Source organism: Diuraphis noxia, unplaced genomic scaffold, assembly GCF_037042655.1.
Source record: "Diuraphis noxia isolate RWA-SAM2 unplaced genomic scaffold, SU_Dnox_SAM2 contig0003, whole genome shotgun sequence".
Taxonomy (NCBI): domain Eukaryota; kingdom Metazoa; phylum Arthropoda; class Insecta; order Hemiptera; family Aphididae; genus Diuraphis; species Diuraphis noxia.
In genome coordinates this window covers 68,843,120-68,856,883 of record NW_028301713.1, presented here as the reverse complement: position 1 = coordinate 68,856,883, position 13,764 = coordinate 68,843,120, and the positions used below count along the sequence as shown (strand labels likewise).

General features: G+C 27.9%; 1 protein-coding gene across 3 annotated transcripts in view; it reads right to left on the bottom strand.

The window, feature by feature from the left end:
- LOC107166611 (GTPase-activating Rap/Ran-GAP domain-like protein 3) overlaps positions 1-13,764 on the bottom strand; it is a 370,828-nt gene that overhangs the window by 34,074 nt on the left and 322,990 nt on the right. For all 3 annotated transcript variants that reach the window (XM_089222594.1, XM_089222595.1, XM_089222593.1), the window contains 5 exons: positions 10,250-10,348; positions 9,934-10,037; positions 9,624-9,735; positions 7,915-8,067; positions 6,262-6,380 (listed from right to left, as the gene is read on the bottom strand). In XM_089222594.1, the coding sequence (XP_089078720.1) occupies positions 6,262-6,380; positions 7,915-8,067; positions 9,624-9,735; positions 9,934-10,037; positions 10,250-10,348 (587 nt within the window). The remainder of the gene's footprint in view (positions 1-6,261; positions 6,381-7,914; positions 8,068-9,623; positions 9,736-9,933; positions 10,038-10,249; positions 10,349-13,764) is intronic.

Below are 13,764 nucleotides of genomic sequence, written 5' to 3'. Positions count from 1 at the left end.
TATTCACAAAAGTTTCGTAAATCACATGGGCAAATTTTGTTTTTTGCTAAAGCGCAATTAATAATACTTAGAATATGTTCATATTTAAAAACCATTTAAATGTTATTATTGGCTTAACCTTTAACATCTCAATGCAGCTAGTGAAAATTCAAGGAATATAATCCACATTTTTTTCAGTTCAAGCGCATCTTACTAATGATGGTATTTAATATTACATTATAATATATTAATAGTTTTGATATATATTTAATCGAGTATTTAATGTACATATTTCACAACACATAATGTAATTAGTGATATGAGTATATTCGTAGATATAGATAGGTACTATAGTGGTAAAAACTTTACGAAAGATAATAAACTTTATATTTTTTTTTAAATTTAACGACGGTCGTATAATTTAATATTATAGATTAAATAATAGTAATTAACGAATTTTGGACAGAATAATATAATACATAATAATATAACCATGTATAACGAAATAATTGTATGTGTAAAATAAATATGGCAATTTTTTGCCTAGAAAAAATCTAGGACCGGGTGGGAACTGTTTAGCACAATACACAGATATAGGCATTACATTATGACTTTATTTTATTTTCTTATATCGTTAATTTGTTCAGTGATTTTTTCATTATTCATAATGTGTTTATGATGGATAATTAATAAATTATATAATTAATCACGTATAATAATAAAAAAAAATTAATCAAATACATAATTGTAAAATATATTAGCTGTATTGTAATTTTTAAAATTAAATACAATGTAAATAAAACCTAATCTCTCTTTTTACATTGCTTTATGGTCTCGTTATCCGCGGTTTCGATATCCACACAACTTTGATGGAACGAAACCACCGCGAATAACAAGGGATTACTGTATTTATATGACGACGTATATCACATTGATTAAGTATATAGATAAACAATAACTTTTATTGTCACACTATCTGTGTTAATAATTTGTTGGTTATATATGTTGAGCATAATTTTTAACTTAAGCAGTTAAGCCTGAAAATACAAGATTCTTCATAAAGATTAGTCTATACTGAAACAAAAACCTACAGTAATATTTACAGTGAAATAAATTACTATAATATTAAAATTGATATCATGAATTAATAAGAGGACGTTATATTCGCATGTTTAGTGTCCGTTTTACAAGTGCGTAACATAGCAAATTTTACGCGCAGCACATGACGTTTAGTTCCCTGCAGAGTTTAAAATTTAGAGTGAATAATTGACCTCTTATAAAAATTAAAGGTAACATTATTATCGAGGGCTTCTCATAGGCTTTTTATTATACTTTAATTTTAAAGCGAGTTATGAGTATTTTAAGATATGCAAATAATTTACAATTTTAAAACACGCATAATTTGCTTTAAAATTAAAAAAAAAAAATAATAAAAAGCCTATGAGAAACTTTCAATAATAATGTTACCCTTAATTTTTATAAGAGGTCAATTCACTTTAAACCTTAAACTCTGCACGGAGCTAAACGTGGTTTGCTGAGCGTAAAATTTTCTATGTTATGCACTTGTAAGACAGAGACAACACATGTGGGTATCAGGGTATTACGTTCTCTTAATAATATACTTAACACTTTTTGATTTAAGTTGAAATTCTAAAAAGATATTTACGCTCCGAATCGTTTTTCGTATACAATGATAATAGATCGTTGAATTTAAATTAAATAAATCTTTTACACTGACTCACTCGAAACCTACAATACTGCAGGGTGGTACCCTACTTGCCAATATTTTTTAATCCATAATTTTTAAATATTTCTGTTACCTAAATAGAACCACCTGTCCCCTCCCTCAAAAATAAATATATCGAAGTTAATCAAGGACCATAAGATAATTTGGCTGATGGAGGAAAAAAAATGTTGCCCGTGGTGGACATTTTGCAAATCCATCTCTGTAACGTGCAATTTAACACATACCATACACCCCCAACCCGAATCGAACAATATCATCATCATAATAACCACACTGTTCTTTCGGTATAGCGTGTAATAAACCTACTTAGGTAAAATATAATACTATAATTTATAATACATAATAATAATATTGTATCTATAATTATGCACCGTATGCGTATCGCGTTGTCCTCGTCCGCGCTGTGTTGTTGGTCGTTCGGTTATCGTTACTATACCTATATAATATTACACATATTTCAGTCCTCTATCGGTGTATATTAATGGCTGACGGGGCGAGGAGAGCTCTACCCACGTGCCATGAAAATTATATGATCAGCAGGAAAAACGAATCCGACGATATCACGCCTATTACAGTATACTGTCGACGATAACGGTCTTAAAATAATATTACCATCTCAATATCACACCCAATTAGGAATATTTTAAGTTAATCTGGACATTATATCTATTACCTACGACCTACGATACAATATTGTTGTGTAATATTATTAAAATATGAAGCGATAATACTATATAATATATATGATATTTTATTGACTATTATTATACGGGCAAATTCCCGCCATAGCTTAGCACCAGAATTCGAAATTTTGACTATCCGAATCTTGAACAATTTCTTTTATTTGCTTTCGATATATTTTTTGGATTTGAGTATGTTTTATGAAAAACTACCGAAATATTTTTTAGTATGTATTACTTGTGACTTATGTAAATATGTATTAACCATTCACTAATATTATATTATATCCTCTATGCTTTAATATTTTTTTTTAAATAACAAATGAACAAATATTTCATTTTATTTATTTATTTTAATATGCTGTACACTTAAATATATGTATTTTTATATTCATTAACTAAAATACAATTTTGATATTATTTAGATAAGTGTCCAGCAATATTCTACAAATATGTAGTTTGTATTCATTATATTATGCACGAAAATTTGGTTGTAGGTACGTGCCATTTATTTATTTTATTTATGTATGATATCATCATACATAAATTAAACATCTACAAACGAAATGCAGTTTAAATGTTTGGTTTGGTTTTAACCTGTAGTTGCGTGTAGATCACAACTATCGAGAAAGAAATATATTTTGCTCTGTATGTGGTGTACCTATCTAACCTATATTTATACATAGTCAATAATTGTACGTTATAGTCACCTACTAGTATATGAATTATTTGCGGCTATTTATACATGTCGTAGTATCACAACTTTTCTGAATGTTAACTAATGAACTTATAATGTATTTTCATTTGAGCTGGCGGCGTTAAAATATTTACGATAAAATTTGTAGGTTATACCATTGATTATAGAATAATATATTCTGTAACCAATGGTTATACCAAATAACGAAAGTTTGCTGAATCACGAATTTCGATTTGAGAACTGATTTAATATTTACTGGTTCGTTATAATATAGATGTTTGCTTAAAATATTTATATTGATTAAATGAATACCGCCTTAAACACTCACTCGTGTAGGTACGGAAAAATAATGTATTGAGTGGGTAACAATTGTGTTATCTGTATTTTCCTATAGTAAAATATAGATTAGGAGGTACCCAATTATGTATGTGCTTCGAGTCGCGTACTTTGCGAGAGGCTGTAGATACTATAAAAGTGTTCATTGATGATTGAACCTGTTATTATTGGTTTCAATAAAACTAAATATAACACAAATATTTCGAAATCCCTCATAGACAATTTGAGGTCATAATAACTAGACTCAGAATCGGCCACACTCAAATTTCTCACAGCTTCCTAATGGACAAGGAAGAACTTCTAATGTGCCCATCAGGCTGTGTCCAAGTCACCATCAACGACATCCTCACCGAATGTCGATCATATCACAATATAATTATTATACGAACAAGCCACAACCTTCCCGAATCACTAGCAGAAATATTAAGCAATCACCCTAAATCCATAGCAAATACCATCCAGTCCATTACAGCCAACAAACTTCAAACAAAAATATAATTAACACTATTAGATTTAGTATGTAATTACATAAATATGTAATTAATTATTTCGCTTTAAGCTCAATGGCCTATGCTGCTGAGGGTATATTATGTACAATTATAAAAAAAATAATTTAAATATCATGATATATATGTATATATGATGTATATTGAAAATGTACATAAACCTGGTACCACTACTGCAGTAAACGAATAATTGTATTATAACGTTGATACGTTATACATATTATTATGAATATGTTATATATATATGTATATTTATTGTATAATATAATATATATTAAACACCAGAGCAAGATGTTCGTTAGTGATTTATTCGCTATGGTGAACTGTTGAAATTTTCCACGAATTTTGCTATATTTATATACAATGTTCGGAGTTGTTTGTTTCACCGTAGTGGTTATAATGAAAATATCTAATTTGATCGACCGAAATGTCGAAAACGCTCGCGTAAAATAATATTACATCGCACGACCAGCAAACGCCGACGAGTGGTCCACTTTAAGTGAACAAGCATCAGGGTGTAATCACCTCACTACAAAATTGGATATATTTTTAATCATATTGCCCTGGACGCCTAAAGTTACGGTGCAGTAAAAAGCTTCTTTAGTTTATATTATTGTAGTATAAAAATATTATTACAAGCTTCCATGTACATTCAATAATTATTTTATTTATTTATACTTTCGTAACTTACAAGACATTTTATTTGAATGTAATTTATTTCTCTATAAGATTTTTTTTTAGAAAAGTTTTGCAAAAAAAAACCAGTAAAATATTTTTCTAAAAATTCATATATTATAATATGTATATATCAATATTAATGGCTAAGAGGCCAAAAGTTATATGTCCAATTTTTCTTAAAAGCGTTTAATATATTTATTATGTTATGCTGGATCGTATTTATCTATTTGGAAAATATTATAAATCAATATCATAATAGTTAAAATGTATTTTTTGATACTTTAATTTTTTTTTAGCGTAAGATATGTTTTTTGGTTCAGACATCTATTATTCTATTTTGAATTTCAAAAAATTAATTCTAAAAAATAAACTTCTTGACTTAAATAAATCTTTTTACCATCAGATTCACAAATAGGCTATTTTAAATTTATCCAAATGAATTTTTATTAAATTAAGTTTTTTTTTATTTTCAATACTAAAAAATAAACTTAAAAATGTGTATACATGTAGCGATGAGTGACTTGATGTACAAAAAAAAAAAAATAAAATTAAATAAAATAAATAAATAAAATATATTAATTTGAACAATAGTTTTCCCAAAAGTCAGTTTTATCCGAGTTTTTTTCTGTTACATCTTGAACATCATGAAATTTTTACTGAAAGTATCTAAAAAATTCACTTGAAAATATTTTTGCTTGCTATAAACCATTAACATTTATGGAGAAATAAATTAAAGTTTTACTCTTTTTCGTGTTTCTTAAAACTGTTAAGGCTACAAAACAAATATGAAGATACCTATGACATAACAACTTTTTTTATAGTTTATATAAACATCAATGGTTAAAACTGCTTGGTTTTTATTTTTTATGGTAATATATAGGGTGTAAGGTGTAACACTGTAATAAGTCTATTAGATTAATGCTATAACTTTTTTTCTATTCGAAATTTTTAAATTTTTTTTGTCATGGTTTCTAGAGCTCTGTGTTATAATTTTTATATGTTATATTTTATTTTATTTTTTTAATACTAAATTTAAATAATTTATATGTTGCATTAATTTTTTTTCTTATAATCCAAGATAGCTATTTTATAAATAAGTACTTATTGAAAAATAGTTTTGACGTTTAAAACTTTTAATTTGACTATGTAATTGATTTTTAAACGATTTTCAAAGTTTGTTAAAATTCAAATTTATTTTTTGCTAATCAGTGTTTTGTTATCATTAAAAGGTTAGGTAATCAATAATAAATACATATATTTTATCATTATTTAACATGATCATGTAATGCATACCATCACCATTATTCAAATAGACCTGTTAAACCCTGTAGTATAATTTATACATTGAAAATAGCATACACGACACAGATAAATGTTTAAACTTTTGTCACATTTTACGCAATCACAGTGTAGATAAATCGTTTCAAGAGTTTAAAATGTTCAAAGTATACGTTAACATCAGTTCGTTATACAGAGTAGTTTACCGATGATTATATCTGTAATTGATCGGGAATAACTGTTTATTGTTCATTCTTCAGCTCCAAAAATATCATAATCAATATTTAAGTATTTAAGTATAAGTATAAACTTTCACACTAGTACATTATACTTCATATATTAGGTTCATTAAAAACTTACCACTTTACTGGAATCCGACATGTAGTCCGAATATAGATCTTTGATGAGCATGTCGAGAGTTCGTTCTCGTTTTTTTGCAAATGTGGGTGTATTGAACGTTGCTTTTTCACCGTTTATCACTGGAACAGAAAAAATTTAAATAAAATAAAAATTACTGTTATCCCAACAGCTGAAATTGCGATGAAAAGGATTATTGTATTCTAAACGTAATTCTAATTTCCTATTGAATTAATTTTTAAAAGATTAAATTATTATATATATATATATAGATTGAAACTTATATTTTTTTACTAGAAATATTGATTACTATACATTAAAATCAAACATGCACAAGAAACCATGCAACGTAATTTGTTTTACGTGTCTGCATCAATGTTAAAGTTTATTCTATATAAGTTTATAATATATTTTAAATCGCCCAAGTGTGCTGATTTTATCAATGGGGGAATAAACATATTCACATTGAAAACAACCCTAGGAAACGAAAACTATAATAATAAAAATGAATTTGATTGCAATTGAATATTTATAATAATTGTTAGAGTGATGGCTTTTTATAACGTTTCGAATTCCTGTTAAACAAGCAGTTTTTCTACTATCAATAAAAGTTCTTCTGAATCTTACTTTATACAATGTACAATATTTTTTTTTTTTTTTTTTTTTTTTTTTTTTTTTAGTTTCGGTGTTGTGGGAATACATTTAACCCAATATTTGCAGCTATGTTAATTTTGTCAGCATAACTAAAATTTAATTATAGATATTCGATAAAAAACAAGAAAATTATTTTGAAAAGTTATTGATATATATATAGGTATATATATTAATAATACCAACTTAAGCTTAATAGTTGGGAATCTATTATAAATGCCTTTTATATTATTTTAGTATTAATTTATGTTTTAAGTTGTAGTTTGTGTCTTGCAATCTGAAGATAATAATACAATTTTATGGCTGTTAAATGTAGTTACTTATAAAATAATATAATGTGCGAATAAAAATCTTTGTGCAGTATTTCATTGTGCATTTTTTATTTATCAGAATATTTGTGTTTTAAGTAACGTTTGGGGATTCGATACATATTATGGACAATTGGTACTGACATTTTTATGCATACCAGCAGCATGTTAGATTATCACGACATTTTTATCGTTTATATGACTTTATGGTAATGATTTTGAATAATTCCTAAAGTATTCTCTAAGCAATACAATCACCTATTTAAATATTACATTATAATCACAGACATACATTTATACAACGTGTATGTATATAGAATACAAAAGTATGCAATGATAATTTAAAAAAATGTTTGATTCTAAAAAAAATTATTGATTCTAATTCACTGTTATAGTTAATATATTATGGGTATCTGATAAACTTGTCCCATATAGCGAAAAATATATGTACAGTATATATATCTTCAATGATTACTTATATGAAAAAATTATTTACTTCCTATAGTACAGAAGTCATAAGTTGATTATTTATTTTTTCACTACAGTTTTTGATTTTCCTTGGCACAGTAAAATTTACTTTAAGGATAGGTGTTTATGCCCTTTATAGCATAAATATAATATATTTTTTTTTACTACGAAAATTATTTTTTTTATAAAACAAAATAAAAAAAACTCTGAAAACACAATCATCACTTACTTTTGACGATAAGAAACTCTCTGAATTCTTGAGGCACCTTGAAGACTGGAGGACACGGTAACGATGGACCAAAGAGCGGTACAGATTCTTCGGAGTAAACTACTAGCTTATAGCTGTTGTCCGACGAATCGTATGCAACCAGCGCAAAAACATCTGATGCGAAAAGTACATAGGAAAATGTGTATCAATCTCTGCAGTATAATATATTGCGTGTATTTTTACATACGAGTTATAAATGTGTAAAAAATTAGTATGAAATATATATATATCATATATTATTTAATTAATATTATAAATTATTATATAATATTACATAGTACATTACACATATCATAATAATATGTCTTTGAAATTCTATTTGTTGATGTGAATCTATAATAATAACATAAGTACATTATAATATATTTTTAACATGAATTGCGTAGGTACCTCATGAGTCATGAATATATTGTAGTATGCGGTCTACTGGTAAATGCGTTCTACCGGCCGCTGTAGGGCGCGGTTTACCTGCGGCCAATGGGTTTTTACAGAGGCTTAAGATTATTATTAATAGATACGGTTTAATCGTTTTCTCTGGTGATCACTTACCTTATGGCTTTGTACTTTATGATTTTAATAGCAATGTTTCGACATTTTGTAAAAATATGGACTCAGACGCTCAGTACGTCACTTATTACGCGACACTACAATTCATACTCAGTCGCTCAATATGTTGGCAAAATGTTTGTATTTAATTATAAGTAGTGAAGAATCTATCAAAAAATTTTTAATTAACAAAAATGTTTTGGCAAATAATGAAAATGCCAAATGTCTGAAGTGCAAGTGATATGAATTTATTCGTACCTACGTAAGGTGAATGGTAAAGAAAGGAAAATGTTACAGTGTAAAAGAAAGGGATGTGAAACAACACAAAACTTAAGGTAGTAAGTTATATTCTTATATTCTTTCGGCTTATTATATGTATGATAATTGGGTATAATTAAAGAAAGGATAATGCTTTTTGTGTTCCAAATGAACATAAAACAATATAATATATCATTTTCTTGACAACAATTTAGACATCATAGACAAACATTTTAATTTATAACCAATAAGTACTATATTTTACTTTTATTTTTATATTTTTAAGTTATTAATTTTTTTAGAACGTTTTATACCATAATATGATATAATTTTTAATTTATTTATTTGCGATAAACCACATACTATAAAGTCCTAAATTCCTCGGTAGACCGCATACTATATTATGGCTCTCTTTTACTACGTTTGCTAATTTCTCCACCTTAGATTAACGTCATCGCCAAAATAATATATATATATATTTTATAGAACTCCTCTCTGACTCTATTGACTTTCCTTTTCCCTTTGTACTTATAAATATATAAAGGTAACAATAATAGCAAACTCTAGCAATAATATTTTTGTTTTTTTATTCCCCACTGCTAAATCAATTACTTGAGAAATGAACCTCTCACAAGGTTAATGAGAATCGTCAATAAAGATCCGTCGTTCCTCTTCTAGACTAAATTCGCTAAATTCGTTTGATGTAATGTGTTTCACTTATATTTTAAATATGCGTACTCATACAATGATTCTGTGTTTATTGGGGCCTAGCCCGTACTTTTAACAAAATAAAATAAAAAATATTATCTATATCGCCAAGGACGCGTATCGTCCGCTTTAAAATGATTTAAGTTTTTAAAGGATACGTGTAAACTGTGACTTGATGAACGCGGGGTTGAACTGAGACATTTGCGTCGCACCCCCGTCCACGTACACTATGTTGACGATGTCGTTTCCAATGTGACGTTTGCGTTCCACCTGTTCAAATTGACAAGACGACAACCATTATAATAATATTATATTATTATAACATACGGGGTGGTAGCAGTTGTGTGTACAGTGTTTGTTTTTTATAAACATATATATATATATTTTTATGTGCTTTTCTTTCACACTCGTTCACGTTTTTCGTGATATATAGGTACCTACCATAACATTATATATTATTATGTTTACCTGCTGTCGGTTGTCCTTGGAATACGGCAACATTGTGGACACGTGAAACATGATTTCGTGGCCTTCGTATATCGTGTACGCCGAATATTCGCCCGTCATGTCACCTGTGTGTAAAATAATAATTATATACAATATAATATTGTCATGGCGTATAGTAATGTAGGTAAGTACACGCTTAGAGGGAACGGTGATAGCAAACGAAAGCCGTTATAATTATTATTGTCTCCGCGGTTGAGTTAGGCGTAGGTATACAATATATTATATTATGTATAAGACTTGCGAAAAACACACTCAGTGGGGTGTTGCGCACACTTACCTTTTACGTCCAATCCTCCACGGTATTTGTCCCATCCTTTCAGTCGTACCCGATTGCCCAACAACGATACGAATTGATTGAATTCCTCGCTGCCGTTTTCTACGAAAAAATAAAATACGATTATATTGTTATGCATGATATTTATACTCAATATAAATGTTTAAACAGGCTACATTATCAATATTATTCCGAATTTTATTTCGCGTGATGTATGCTGGTGTACAATGCTAGGTTAGGTAATAGCTATACAATGTTCGGCGGAAATACAGCTTGAAAACGTGGGTAATTCTGGAAAAGCGGCCAGATATCTACTTATACAATTCACCGAATTTAATTAATTTATTATCGTTAATCTATAAAAACATAACAGTTGGGCGAATCACAACATTTTAAATAATGCGGATTTTTTCTCTCTCTCTCCATCCGCATAAAGAAGAAACGAAAAAAAAAACAATTCAAATTATTTACCCAAACAAATATTTGAGTCTCAATGCACGTACCTAAGTGTTGCCTATGCATGAATTCACTTAGGTTGCATATTTTATAATTAAATTTGTTTTATACGATTATTGGCAGTTATTATTTGTGTTTTAATGTTTGTGTAGGTTGTTTTCGGTCGACCGATAGAAGACACTTACAATCGAATTTTAGCTTGCTGGTCACCTACTTTGGTATAATATAAAGGGTGATCCATTTAAATGGTGTTATGTATCAACACTACGTTTAACTTAGAATAAAGGTAGTCTTTATATGTTAACGATAAAACTAGACGGTACATGGTATGTAGGCGTCTAATCATTTTTTGATATGGAATTTATCACTATCTCCTGGTCTTTAAAATTATCGGAAAAATAGTAAAAACCACTAAAACTTTGAGGAGCTGTATCTCACATACCAATCAACGAAATATAAAAATTTTAATTCAAGAAAAAAAAGGTTTTATTAATTCATGATATTTCTATCATATGTTACCATCTGATAATCAAAAGTTGATAGTGGTTTCACCAATATATATAAGGGTGGAAAAAATTTAAATATTATACGGTTTTGGAAAAACATAAACCTAGAAGTTTCGAAAAAAAAATGAAAACGAGTTCTTACTTAGTAATACTTTTTGAGATAATTAGTGTACCCACTTAAACGTATCACCCTGTACAATGGCTGATTTAGGTTGCATGATTTTAGCTTTATTTGTTTTATATGAGTGAATTTAAAATTTGTTGCGATCACGTCCCTAGCTCTAAAATCTGTAAATCATTAGGTCTTGGATGTACGAATAATTCAATTCTTTTTTTTTAAATTTACATGAATAAAAAATATAGTGGGGGATATGACAAGCAGTCGAGCATTAAACAAACGTCACTGTATTTTACATCGTATTTTTTAAGGTAAAATAATTATTACGACATGCGTATTAAACAAAAAAAATAATTTTAATTTTTTTAATTTGTTCTCTAAAATAATAATTATGTATACTCCAATGTCATACACACATGTGCACACACACCAGCACAAAAATGTATAGATAGGGATGAATTCATTGAATTGAATTTCCATTACCTCTCTATATACACTTAAATACACAAACATGTGATATTGAATACATAATCCTCGAGAGAAATGTTTCATGATGATATCAAAATATTACCATCGAAGATACTAATCCAAAGCGCTGTTTTAAGTTATCATATAATGTATTATATTTATATGTTTATGTGTGTATGTATAATATATAATATATATGAATTAAGTACAAACATTAAACATTAATTTTAATAAATTACGTTAAAGTATGTTCATCAAATTTCAATATTAATGTAGAAACGTTGTATAATCGGTTGTAGAATAATAATGTATATTTTATGTTATAGTATCATGTCCGCGGGTGTTATTATAATATGGGAAGTTAGTAGGTACTATAAATTATACTACTCAAAATGAACAATATTTACGCATATATAGGTACCACTTGTATTATTTAAATAAAAATGACAACAATTTGTAATATTGAAAGACAAAATATTATGCAGTGCATTAAAATAACATCTTTTTATTAGACTACGTATTTACACTCTCTGATCGCGATAAAAACAAAATATATAGTATAATAACAATTATAAATATTTTAATGATGAAGTTTTTCTCTTTATTTTTGTTCTATTGATAGTTGAAAACAATTCTGCTGGCGAGAAAATACCAATAAACGTGACGTTTGAATTTCAATAGATATTTTTACGAACATTAGGGACGAACATGGCTGAGTAAACAATCACAGAAGGGTTAACGATACAAAAATGAACGAATATCAAAAGCACTTTTAAAGGGCGAAAAATAACGGGTATACAATATATATATATATAAAGAGGATCAGAAATCTCAATTCTTCGAGGGTATGAATTTATTACAAGAAAGTGTCTGTTTTCACTTTTCAACTGTAAATCCTAGTTTTTATTTTATGACAAATTTATCGCTTTACATATAGTTTTTTAATAAAATATTTATTTTATTATATTTTCTGTATATACCTAAGCATTTATTTGGACAGAATCATATCATAAAAGAACATTTTTGTTCTTTTTACCTTCCTTCTTGCGATGATTAGGAGCAGTATGCATTTAATACTTGAAGATTTACTTTCACACAATGTTTTATTTTTAAAAATTGTTTATCATTACAATATTTACTTTAACCAAATAATTGTCAAATCGAATTCTGTACACACTCCAAAAGTTAGAATGTTTTAGATACTCTATTAAAAGTTGATATTGTATATTTATCATTAATCAATCAATTATGTCATTTCGATTACTTTTGATAATTTGATAATTATCCGTGCCAAAACAGTACTGCCAAATGATATTTAGACGTTTGTAAAAAAGATTGTATTTAATTATGATTTTTAGCAATAAATAAAAGTATAATAATAATTTTTATTTAATGCAAACCAGATCAAATTCTGAATTCTGATAAGTATTTATGTTATATTTGCAACAAAATTAAAATATGATTTTAACTCAATGTGCTGGAAACCTCACATATACCAGCCAAAGTTACCTATATATAGTGTTGTAATCACGGATCGCGGGTTCGAGTAATTTACAAGAAGTTCCATTGTTTGAACCGCATAAATCTCAAACAATATAATATGTAATGGTGTGTGTGTACGGCGATCGTACAGACACACAAACAAAAAGATCGACGAATTCTTACTACAATAGTTTATTTCTATTCAAACATTACTTACAAATCGCTCGCGTACTAGGATGGCTGATGACTGACTAGGGGTCGTCTATGTCGCCTATATTTATTAAAAACGAAACAGGTTCTAGAATGTTCGCGACCCGGCACGCCACCGCACGACGGTTCGCGAACATTCGTTAAGCCGATAATAATAATAATAATACTCTAATTTACGTACGCTCCCAACAGCTCGGCCTTCCTGACTTTTGTTCGTCCCGAACATGGAACTATACAGTAAACTGTTAAATCTTATACAAAATAAACATACAAATACA